This window comes from Macrobrachium nipponense, chromosome 24 (genome assembly GCF_015104395.2).
Source record: "Macrobrachium nipponense isolate FS-2020 chromosome 24, ASM1510439v2, whole genome shotgun sequence".
NCBI classification, from domain to species: domain Eukaryota; kingdom Metazoa; phylum Arthropoda; class Malacostraca; order Decapoda; family Palaemonidae; genus Macrobrachium; species Macrobrachium nipponense.
In genome coordinates, this window is record NC_061091.1 from 34,767,249 (window position 1) to 34,779,230 (window position 11,982).

The 11,982-nt window shown below is 34.6% G+C and overlaps 1 protein-coding gene across 1 annotated transcript in view; it reads right to left on the reverse strand.

Annotated features, from left to right (window-relative positions):
• The window catches only part of LOC135202742 (tachykinin-like peptides receptor 86C), an 80,255-nt gene that overhangs the window by 29,065 nt on the left and 39,208 nt on the right, over window positions 1–11,982 (reverse strand). Inside the window, exon 4 of the mRNA XM_064232216.1 lies at window positions 9,100–9,201. Within this exon, the coding sequence (XP_064088286.1) occupies window positions 9,100–9,201 (102 nt within the window). The remainder of the gene's footprint in view (window positions 1–9,099; window positions 9,202–11,982) is intronic.

Below are 11,982 nucleotides of genomic sequence, written 5' to 3' on the forward strand. Positions count from 1 at the left end.
CTCATTATAAACTATTATTTCTTTAACATAATTTACCTCGTTCACAAATACTAGGTCTAAAGTATTTTCCTTTCTTGTTGGCAGGTGATTTATTTGTTGAATGTTGTATTCTAGTAGCATATCTAATAGCTTTTCGAATTGCCTCTTATCTTCTGCACTACTATTACTCTCTTTTTTATATGAATAAATACAACCACAATATCCTATTCGTTCTTTCCAGTCTACGAAAGGAATGTTAAAGTCTCTGGATAGGAGAATAGTCCAGTCCTTGTGATTTCTACATATATCATCCAATTTTTCTATTATTATGTCAAACTCTTAGTGTTAGGGGGTCTATATATTACTATGTTCATTAATTTTTCAGATTCAAATTCTACCGCTATTGGTTCACATTCTGAAATACTATATTTCTCATATATTTTTCCTTATTTTTTGTCTTTCCCGTATATCGTGGTTCCCCCTTCATTCCTATTTTTTCTATCTGATCCATAAGTTTGGAACTCTTTTATTTGATTGTCATTCCCAGTCTCTTGGGAATACTAGGTTTCACCTATATTCATTATATCTATTTTCTTTTCAATTTGGGTTAGTTCTTCTAAGTACTCTATTTTTCTTTTTGAGTTACTCGTAATTAGCTAAACCCTGCACATTCATCACTATGATGGTTTGCGTGTTTTCTCCTTCATTTAATATGGGTAGTAATAAGGATTTTCCCACGTCTCTTTCCTCTTCTGGTATGTTGTTCTTTTCTTCATTTCCAGAAATTCTGACATTAAAAAATCCAACTTTTCCATAATATTTGATCTTCCTTCATCATAATTATTCATTTTGTGTCTGAATCTGCAATTTTCCCTGTATCTGCAATATCCTCTTGCATCGTAAATACAGTCTTTATCTCTTGAGCTGTATCTTGGAGCTGATGCTTGGAAATTCTTTGCTGACACACCATATCGCGGTGATGGCTTGCTTTTTCCTTCACCTCATATTCTTTGTTCCTCTCTTTATTTGTTTCTTTCTTATTTTGGATTTTATTATTTGATTGATTATTTAATTGATTTTGATTCATGGCTACAGGGTGCATATATCTAAATTTTTTGTCAAACTTACATCCTTTTCCTTATTTTAGGCTTTTGCATATTTTTGGATGTATATCTCTGCAATCATCCTCATAGCCGTCTAGGTATGCACATTTACCATAGATTTCATAGTTGTGACATACCTTGGGATGTTTGTAGTAACATCTTTCTCCGAATCTGCAATTCCCTCTTTTTAAAAGGTTGCAGACTTTGTCTTTCTTGTCTATTTTTTCCTCTTTCCCATCAGTGTGCAGATCTGGGTAGAACCTCTTCGGGATTTTCTTATGTGTTGTCATGTCGTAATTTATTTCTTCGTGTGTATGCTGCTTGATTGCCTCATATGTAGTATCAATGAGTATCTCTGCATCCATACTTTTATCTTGTTCTTTGTTTTCCTTATTTTTTTCTGTCATTTCAGTTTTGTTTACTTCTCCTCCGTTTTCCTCTTCTTCTTCTTCCTCTTCCTCTTCCTCTTCTTCTTCATCCTCAACTATTTGTACATTAAGTCTTGATTTAATAACATTGTCTATCCATGATAGACATGATGAGCAAAATATTCTGGTATCCTTTCTCATATCTTGCATTACTTCAGCACATTGAGGATGTGTCGGAATGTTGCATGCAGAAGATTTTCTGATCAGGTTTTGTGGATTAACTATGCTATATCACACCTTACACAGTTTGCATGCTTTTGGCATTCTGTTTCCTTTTGCATCAATTAGGATATTCACAATGTTCACCTTATTCATTTCCTTTGTCGAAATATGTTGATAGATGTAAATTTTCTTTATGAGTCTCTTGACCACTTGGATTTTATTTGGAACTTCTTCAATTATTTTCAAGATGTTTTCTGTTGATTTGTTCCAGTTTGAAGGATCATATCCTTCTAATATGTCTATGAATGCTTTTGTATCTTTTTGGTTAGGGCTGTTGTTGATCTCATAGATGAGAAACACCAGCTCCCTTCCTGCTACCTCATCGTATTGCGAATCTGCTAAACACGCTAAATTTCGCCATTTTTTTTCCACAGTCTGAACTTACTGCCATCTTGATCTGATTTACAGTATTTCCCTTTATAAACTAACTTAGTAGATGCTTTATCCTACTATTTTCACACTAATCTTATCACCGACAGTTCACGAACCCTTCTAGATATTTTTAATGCGTGAAATCTGTTGATTAATCAGACTGTGCGCGGGAACGTCTCACCAAGCAAAATGGCACTGAGAGAGAGAGAGAGAGAGAGAGAGAGAGAGAGAGAGAGAGAGAGAGAGAGAGAGAGAGAGAGAGAGAGAGAGAGAGAGAGATAGAGAGAGAGAAAGAGAGAGAGAGAAATAATAACTATACATGTGGGACTAATTTATAAGTAGTTCATTTATTTTATTAAGGTCCTTCATAAACATTTTACAAATATACGGGTCCAAATGGTACAATCCTGGACTAAGATTTAGGTTGTTTTTATTAGTGATTTGTATAATTGCTGATTCCAGTAAATTTCTTGAAATATAATCATTAGATCTAGCAATTACAGAGGTATCACCCCAATTAATACAATGAGATTTTTCACTCAGATGGATAAACAGTGCATTTGAAGTCTGGGCTGTTCTAGCTGAATACATATGCTGCTTAATACGTACACATAAATTTTTACTTGACTGACCAACATAAACGATGGGCAATCCTTACAAGGTATTTTGTAAATGATGTTGTTATTTGTTACGGGACTATTCTTAATTAGCATATCTTTAATGGTATTATAGAGAACACTACATTAACATTAAATAATTTAAATATTGATTTTATGGTTTCAAATCCACGAAAGTAAGGCAAGGTAAGTACATTTTTAGGCATTTCTTTTTCATTACTAGCAACACTATAAAACGTTTTTTGAGCTTTTTGATAACATAAATCAATTATATGAGGTGGGTAGCAGAGATCGTTTCCTATCTTCTTTTATGTATTCTATTTCTTGGTTAAGATATTGTGGACTCGTGATACACAAAGCGCATAGGAACATAGAAGAAAAAATTGAAATTTTAATATTAAGATGGTGGCCAGAATAAAAATGTACATATGTTAAATTATTTTTGGGTTTTCTATAAATACTGAATTTACATTGGAAAGATTCTCTATGTATTAATACATCTAGGAAAGGGATGACATTGTTATTTTCAATTTCAACAGTGAATTTTATGGATGGCACTAAATTATTCAATTTAGACAATAAAACATTTACATCGATACCAACAGGTAAGACTACTAAGATGTCATTTACATATCTGTACCATTTTAAGGGGACAAGTGTGATATTCGGGAGGTGTTCTCTTTTAGAAAATTCCATATATAAGTTTGAAAGGAGAGGTGATAAAGGGTTACCCATGGCCATACCAAATATTTGTTGGTAATGTTCTCCATTAAAAATAAATCTGCAATCACAAATACATAACTTAATCAATGAAATTATGTGACTAACAGAGATAGGCAATTCATGCAATACAAGTTCATTACTTAAATATTCTAGCACAGAGTCAACAGGGACTTTTGTAAACAAGAACATACATCAAAACTGACAAAGATATCACTAGGGTTTAGTACAATGTTATTTAATTTTTCCACAAGATCAAGAGAATTCCGAATGTGTGAATTAGATACAGTTCCTAGTAGTGGGGATAACAATTTAGTAAGATATTTAGATAGTTTATAAGCAATTGATCCTTCAGTACTAATAATTGGGCGCATAGGTTTGTTTTCCTTATGAGTTTTGACTACTATGAGACTCAGGGCCTCTGTAACACGGTTTTTTGGACTTTGCTCCTTATCAAAGCATCGGATGTAGCTGAAAGTTGACATATGTAAATTTTACAGCCACACACAAATTTTGTTAGCATTATCAATATCCTAAACCTGATAGTTTTAATTTTTATAGAGTAAAAATTATCTAGCCAACGCCATGGCCAATGATTACGAGCCAAGAGTCGAAAAACATTCATTACGTAAGCAAAGTAAACACCTTTTGACGAAATGTTGCCCCGCCCATCCACCAGACAGAAACTCATTCACCTTGTTTTATCGGCTCTGAAACCCAAAGACTTTATGAATGGCGGAACGATACATAGCTTAGTAATACTACTGTAGCAGTAGTGCCGCAACAGTATAGCAGAATATACATGAATTAAACGTTTAGGCCAACTACTGGGATCCTTGAGGATCATTTAGCTCTTCTTACGGCTACTCGAGAAATGAGTTTTTATAGCCAGAAGTTAAATTTTCTAATACAACAATGCCCATGATAGCCTTCAGTGTTATCCTGAATTATAACGAGGCCAAAGTGGGTGGAGCCTTATGAAGTCATCATTCTGACGATAATAATTGGTGAAGGTTTAAAGCCAAAATATGGTACCGGCTATTTTTTTTTCAGTAAATAGGTACATAGCCAATAAATAAAAATTGCTTGACATTGGATATAACAGTTATCAAATCAAGCTTGTCTACTATGTTTTTGAAAATTACCAATTATTCCCTACATCTTGTCAATCTGATTGTGACCTATAAAGTAGACTGTAATTTCTTAGGAAACTTATTTTGGGAGTTTGACTAATAATCGAAGTGTTTTTGTATTTATTAACATATTTTTTTGGTTTGTTCATTATGACAATTATCAGTGGAGAGGTTTCAGAGTTCATAAAGGTGTGCTGCTTTGCTTATATTTAAATTTGTATGTCATTGTTACCAGAGGTATAGCCTTCGTTACGTATAGCCAATCATCCTTCGAGAAAGAGGGAAGAAATGCTGTCATAAGTTACGTAGCGAGTGCGTTCGAAACCTTTGCTCTGAGTAGGTTGTCCCGTCTTCAAAAAAAGTAACTTTTACATTATAAGTACCAAATTTATTCAACCTACGTAATGCAGAATACAGTCAAAATTTATGTGTAGATATAATGTGTATTCTGAATAAGCGTTATATTTATGAAATGCATAGATAAAAAGTTATTGCGAAAAAACCCTGTTACAGAGACCCTGAATCTCATAGTAGGCCATATGAATAAGGTAATGAGGTACACTTTACAGTTAACTTACACAAAAGTTCTTTTTTATCTTGAAGAATTTGTTTGATATTAAAGTTTTTTATTACTTGGTCCAACGGATTTTTTGCGAGTTTTTAGTAAGTTATTTCATCTTCTAGTAAAGTATGCATGCGTGATATGTAGTTAGTTTTGTCCAGAACTACTAAACTATTGGATTTATCAGCCTTAGTAATGTGTAAGCTATAATCATTCTTCAATTCTTTTAAACTTTCTCTGTAGCGAGCGGGGAAGTTATTTTCATGATAGGCATGCGTAGCACTATATGTCATGCCCTTGATAATGTCTAAATGATTTTGTGGTAGGTCACAGTATTTTTCAAACTTATATAGAGATGTCGCTAATGATAAAGCTGAGGGTTTGTTGCAAATGAAGAAAGACAACCCAAAGCCTAATGCACGCACTGCATTATCACTTATTTGTTTGCTTTGGGTTGTCTTTCTTCATCTCATTGTATCAATTGGGGTGATACCTCTGTAATTGCTAGATCTAATGATTATGTTTCAAGAAATTTACTGGAATCAGCAATTATACAAATCACTAATAAAAACAACCTAAATCTTAGTCCGGGATTGTACCATTTGGACCCGTATATCTGTAAAATGTTTATGAAGGACCTTAAAATAAATGAACTACTAATAAATTAGTCCCACATGTATAATTATTATTTCTCTCTCTCTCTCTCTCTCTCTCTCTCTCTCTCTCTCTCTCTGCTCGATATATTTATATTCTTTTTTTTTCATTAATTATTTTGGGAACATTTTCGTAAGTTTCATGATAATACGTTGTTTATGACTCCTTGTTTTTTCAAAATGTATTGTTTTCTGGATGAATCATCTGTTGAACACGTGTGTATACACACACACGCACACACACACACACACACACATATTATATATATATATAATGTATATGAGAATGCATACATATATATATATATATATATATATATATATATATATATATATATATATATATATATATATACTATATATATATATATATATCTCTAATGGAGAATGACATTTACACGTAGTCAATGAGAGAATGGTGATATCAAGAAGAAATTATAGGGTGCAGAACTCTTTCAATTTTAGCTCTCTGGTTTGTGGAAAAGCCATTGCTACGGTACCGTGACCTTCTACTTTCTTTGGTTGGTTGTCGTAATCTTGGACAATTTTTTTTTCTACATAGATTTCTTTCAACCTTATTTATCTTAGGGGTTATATTTCTTATTTTCTTTATTATCAAATTCGCATTCAACTTTCATGTGATTTCTCTGCTCTTTTGGCTTTGCTCGCTTTTTCTTATATTTTTGAGAATAGCGCCGTTGTTTTGGTGGTGGGCGAGGGTTGGAGTGGGGTAGTTTGGGGTTTGCTGTGGAGGAGGGGGGCCGTGGAAGCTCTACTTTCGACAGTGCGCCTCACACGGTGCAATGTATTGATTAACTTGTTTCATCAGGAGTGTTCACATTGATAATGATAATTGTCTGTGCTTTCCCGTGAGATCTATAATGATTTAATTGTTGATGACTTTACTTTTCTTCTCATATTCCAGTATTAATTTACAGCAAAGGCCTCTTTCTACTCATTTCATTGAACCATTGACAATTGAACCACTCTCTTGGTCACCTCACCTATTTGGTACAGGCAATGTTTTGTTACAAGGGGAACCTATTCTTCCCTGCCCTCAACTTTGACCTCTCACCAATTTTGGTATTCTTCTAATCTCAGGAGTAATTCCATAATTATCAATGTGCAAATGCCAGTAATGACCTCTTTGAATAACACATCGCCACAGCACCCTATGTACGTTTGGATGAGGTTATCAGCAAGGAGATCCTCTAAATTCTTTTGTTGTTCGTTAATCATATCAAAGCTTAAAAATAAGTGATCGTAAGATAAAAATACATGTTTCTCAGAACCTCTTTCCTTAAACAAGTCAACCATCTCCAAGGGCCATGATACATAATACAATGTCAGAGAAAATACGCAACAGGGAGAGGAGTTTCTTGCAAGAGAAATGTTTAAGAAATATGTAGTATTCCTATTGTATTTTCCCCCTCCCTCTTCTCTGAAAATATTTGCTCAAGAACTTCTTGGAAAATTCACGTTCGAAAAACGCCCCCGTTCCACTGCGGCTTCCACTCTGTTTGCATAATAATCATCCACTTGCGCAATTATTTTCGAAGATATTTTTGCATGTTGTATTGTGTAGATGAAATAAAGAGCGAACGATGTAGTGCGCTTTAAGGTCGCGAATTTGAAGTTAAATTAGGGCGAACACCTACGAGGCTCCTTGCTTTGCTGTTTGATATGTTTGATCATGCCTGGCTTGAAAACCTCAAGTGTGATGAAGTAAGGTCAATGAGTTGATCTCTGTAAGGGAAAGTGATTGCTTTAAAAAGGAAATAATCCTTCTTTTGTTTTTTTAGTAGTTGCTCTCTTATCCGGGAACGGTTTCGCTGTGATCGTATTAGTCAGGTTTGGGATAAAAAAAAGAGTCAGACGACTTTGTTAAGCAGCAGGCATTGGATGCCTGTTGCTTTCAGCAGCTTGGCTTTGGCCTTTTTGAAGGCAGAGCCTTTTGTGGCGTATCTAGTACATAGATAGTCTGTTTTTGTGAGAGATGATTTTCCCGTAATCATGTGTGTCACGGCCTTTTGGACAGCCGTGTCCGTCTTGTCGTTTCTGCAGAGATCATCTGTTTTTGTGTGTGACGCTGCTTGAAGTTTTATTTATACTATATTGGTATTTATTTGAATTGATCATGGTTTGTGTTATTGAAGCTGTCGGCTGATTTGGTATCATTATTTATTACTATGGTTTATGTTACGTGATTTGGTGATTAAATGCTGCTAGTTTGTTGATTTTGTGTTAAACATGATTATTATTTTATAGTTTTGTATAATCTTGCTTACAGAAGGTAAACTGTTTTGTCTGTGCATTATTTTACTTCGACGTTAGTATATCGTAAAGTAACTTTGGTTTAACCACATCGGCGTTAATTTGATTTTGAACTGACCCCTGTTATGTAATTCATGTAGTTATATTTTGAATTTACTCATTATAGTATTTATAAATTGACTGAATCCTTTAGTATTTCATTACAATTTTGATTTGCTTCTGTTAACTGTATTTTGCAACTGTACGTCTTTGATGGTGATTGTGAGTGAATTATTTTTAACCAAACTGGAACTCACTTGTATGTACATGTTGTACTTTTGTACATAACAAGTAAACTTTAAGGTATCTATGGTCGTTTTGTTGAACTCCTTCCTCCATTGTTTGTCTACACTTCAGTCAGTCATTCCAGTCCCATTCTATTCAAACAGTTGAGGTCCTACAGGGCCGAGTGCGGTCCGTTACAATTTCTTGCAAGTGTCAAGTTAAGTAATTAGCCTATGAATAATCAATGACATAATACTCCACTTAAAAGTGTTTGTGGTGTCTGTGTTGTAAAGCTAATGAGGACTAAAGCTGATTTTACTTTTTTCTGTGGATGCTGTTTCTTGCAGACTCGACGAAAACATTAAGGTGTCACAAAAAAGACTGCTTTTCTCGAAGAAAAAAAAAAGTCCTTTAAAAATAGAGCCTGGGAATAAGAAGGGAAAGTATAAACATGTTCCCAAACGAACTTTCGACAAGTGTCTAAAGTTAGATTCAGAAACATTGCCATTGAAATATTAAGCTGGGTGCTTTGCAGATGCTCCAGACAAGAATTTAGTATATTTTCGCTCGATCTAAATATCTTACGCAATGTAATGATATAGCATAAGAAATATTGCCAGCCACCCAAAGCAATTATATTGTTAAATGTAGGTAACAAACACTCACTCTCTCTCTCTCTCTCTCTCTCTCTGCTGGAAATGGAGTTGGCATACAACACACAACAACAACCCTTTGATAGATACATGAAATATAGAAAAGGTCACGCACTCACCTGTCAAAGGAGATAACGGCCAGCGTGAAGACAGAGGCTGCCAACGAAACGTGAGCAATGAATTGGGAAATGGTGCAATAAACGCTCCCGAAGGCCCAGTGGCTGAAAAAAATAAAGATTAAACTTTGAGAGATTTTGCCTTTTCACTGATGAATTTGATTTATAGTGCTTGTCCCAGCCTTGTCAAATGCAAGAGATTGCTTGCGCTTACTTAATTCCTATAACATTTTCTGAAGATTCTTTCACGTTCAATAAATATATGAAATGATGAAGGAATATTGCTGGAGACAATTTTTCTAGACTTAATGGAAAAATTGTTACAAAAATAAACAAGTAAAAAATGCGCCGAAGTTTCTTCCACGCAATCTAGTTTTCTGTACAGCATATATGCTGTATGAAATTCTTAATCATGGCCCATGAAACTCCCAGTCGCGGCCTATGAAACCTTCAGCGGCGGCCCTGCGGTGGCATGTGTTGTTGGCACCTAAAGCTGTGCCAGATACTCGATCATGGCTAAATTCAACTTTAAATAAAATAAAAACTACTGACGCTAGAGGGCTGCAGTTTTAAGCGTTTGATGACTGGAGGGTAGATGATCAACATACCAATTTGCAGCAAACTACTCTGCATTTCAGGGATGGCGTGTCATTGTTTTTCTCAAATATCTTTCAAACTAATTATTTGATCGAAATGGTGCTTTAGCAGTGTACAAGACACCTCGCCCTAATTTTTGGTAATATAGTGCATTGTCAAATGGTGTTAGTTTAGGCGTTTACTCTTGACTTTTAAAGGCAAAGTCGTATGAGTCAACAGGACTCGTTTACAAATTCGAACGTCTGCTGTCCCCCATCTCTTCCCTCGCCCTTCCTCCCTCATTTCTCTCACTTTTTCTTTATCTCTGTTTTCCTCATTTCTCTCTCCCCCCCCCCCCCCCCCCCCCCCCAAAATACCTCTATGTAATTTACAATATGGAATAAAACACCGTTTTCCATGACATTTTTCTATACCAGCATATAATTGTTTTTTTCATAATGAAGAGGATATGGAAGTTTGACGTAATGATCATAATAATGGTTAATTTTTCCCAATGTATTCTGTTGATAGTATCCTCGGCGTGTCAGGTAATACCGTAATGTTAAAGGGTTGTCTGTCCGTCGGCTGCAGCACTCGCACTATAAGTATTCACTGCGTAATTGAAGAAGACGGATTTTTTATCGCTGTCATGAGAAATGCGTTTGCAATATGACTCCAAACAATATAAAAAATGGAGAAAGCTAACAGTAGATTAAGGATCAATCTAAATAGGTAAGTGAGACGGTCCAGAGCCTTCGAGGATGAATACTGGTCCACGGATAACATCCACAAACCTGTAGATCCCGTAATTGTTAACATTGTAACATAAAAAAAAAATCTCTCTCTATGGTAAGGATTTACGAGGAGAATATATCAGGAAACAGTGACAACTCACTATAACTTAAAATGTACTTTAATAACAACTAGTAAGGAAATTAAAGTCACAAACAGAACATTAAACAAATTACGGACGCTTTACACAAAAGCAAAGACTCGCTATACAGCACTTCATCAAGACTACTAATCACTGCATTTTACAGTATAATACCCAAGTCACAAAGCTTTACATCAACACAACATATAATTCACTGTAACATCAAAAAGTTAGTGGCAACCAACGTAACATCACACAAGAAAACGTCCAAAATGGATAAACAATACATTACCATATATTCCTCAAAACTTGATACACTATTATAATCACTTGTTTGTTTCAGCTCCAACGAAAATCATCGTTTTGGGCCTTTATATACCCGACTCACGCTAGTCATCCATGGACCAAATATCATATTTTCGGTACATTATCCTTGGCGACTACCGCCTACGCCAAGCGCTACTGCCATCTGTTGTCTAGTGTACACACTTTTTTTGTATGCAAATATCAATTTTCAACCTTTTATGCAATTTTACATTCAATAAATCAATATTCCTTTACAACATCGACATTGATAACGAGGATGATTCGTTCCTTGATAGAGACGAAGACTGTGAATAAAGTTCCTGTGATATTCACAATTGTTTTCATCTTTTTCCAACCTATGATAATACTTAATACACGAGAGAGAGAGAGAGAGAGAGAGAGAGAGAGAGAGAGAGAGAGAGCAATTTCATAATTCCTTTACCACTCTAAATAGTGCTAATTATATAATTATATACTCGGTTGTAGGTTAAACTGTGTGATTTAATTTTGGTTACCTGATTGTCATGGGCTGGTAATAAAGTAAACACCTCCGTTTTTTTAAGATGCATTTGTGAACTAAGGTAGACTTGAGAATTCCTCAATAGTTACTGAGTATATATAGCACTGCATAATGCCATATGTGTGTTTCGTTAATGGCTAAAAATATAGGTATAAATAGTCTATAAATAAAACAAAATATCACTTGGGAAAGTGCTTAGATCAACCAACATATTCATTTTCATTTTTATATACTCATTCAGAATCATTCAAATTCATCAGCAACAAGTATATGCAGTGATGAAATCTATATATATATATATATATATATAAATATATATATATTAATTATATATATATATATATATATATATATATTTATACGCATTAAACTGCAAATGTCCTTTACTATCTAATTCGCTCTACCTTGGAACTGATATATTTTCATGTATGTTAACCGAAGGGAAATATTTTAGTTGATAATAATTTTTTTGGCTCCCGGGCGCGAACCTAGGAACCAAGAAGAAATCAGGACGTACAGTGAAGCGCCTTTAATTCCGAGGTAGAGCGAATTAGATATTAAAGGACATTTGTAGCTTCATGCATAGTATATATGAATCTCGCGGTGATGT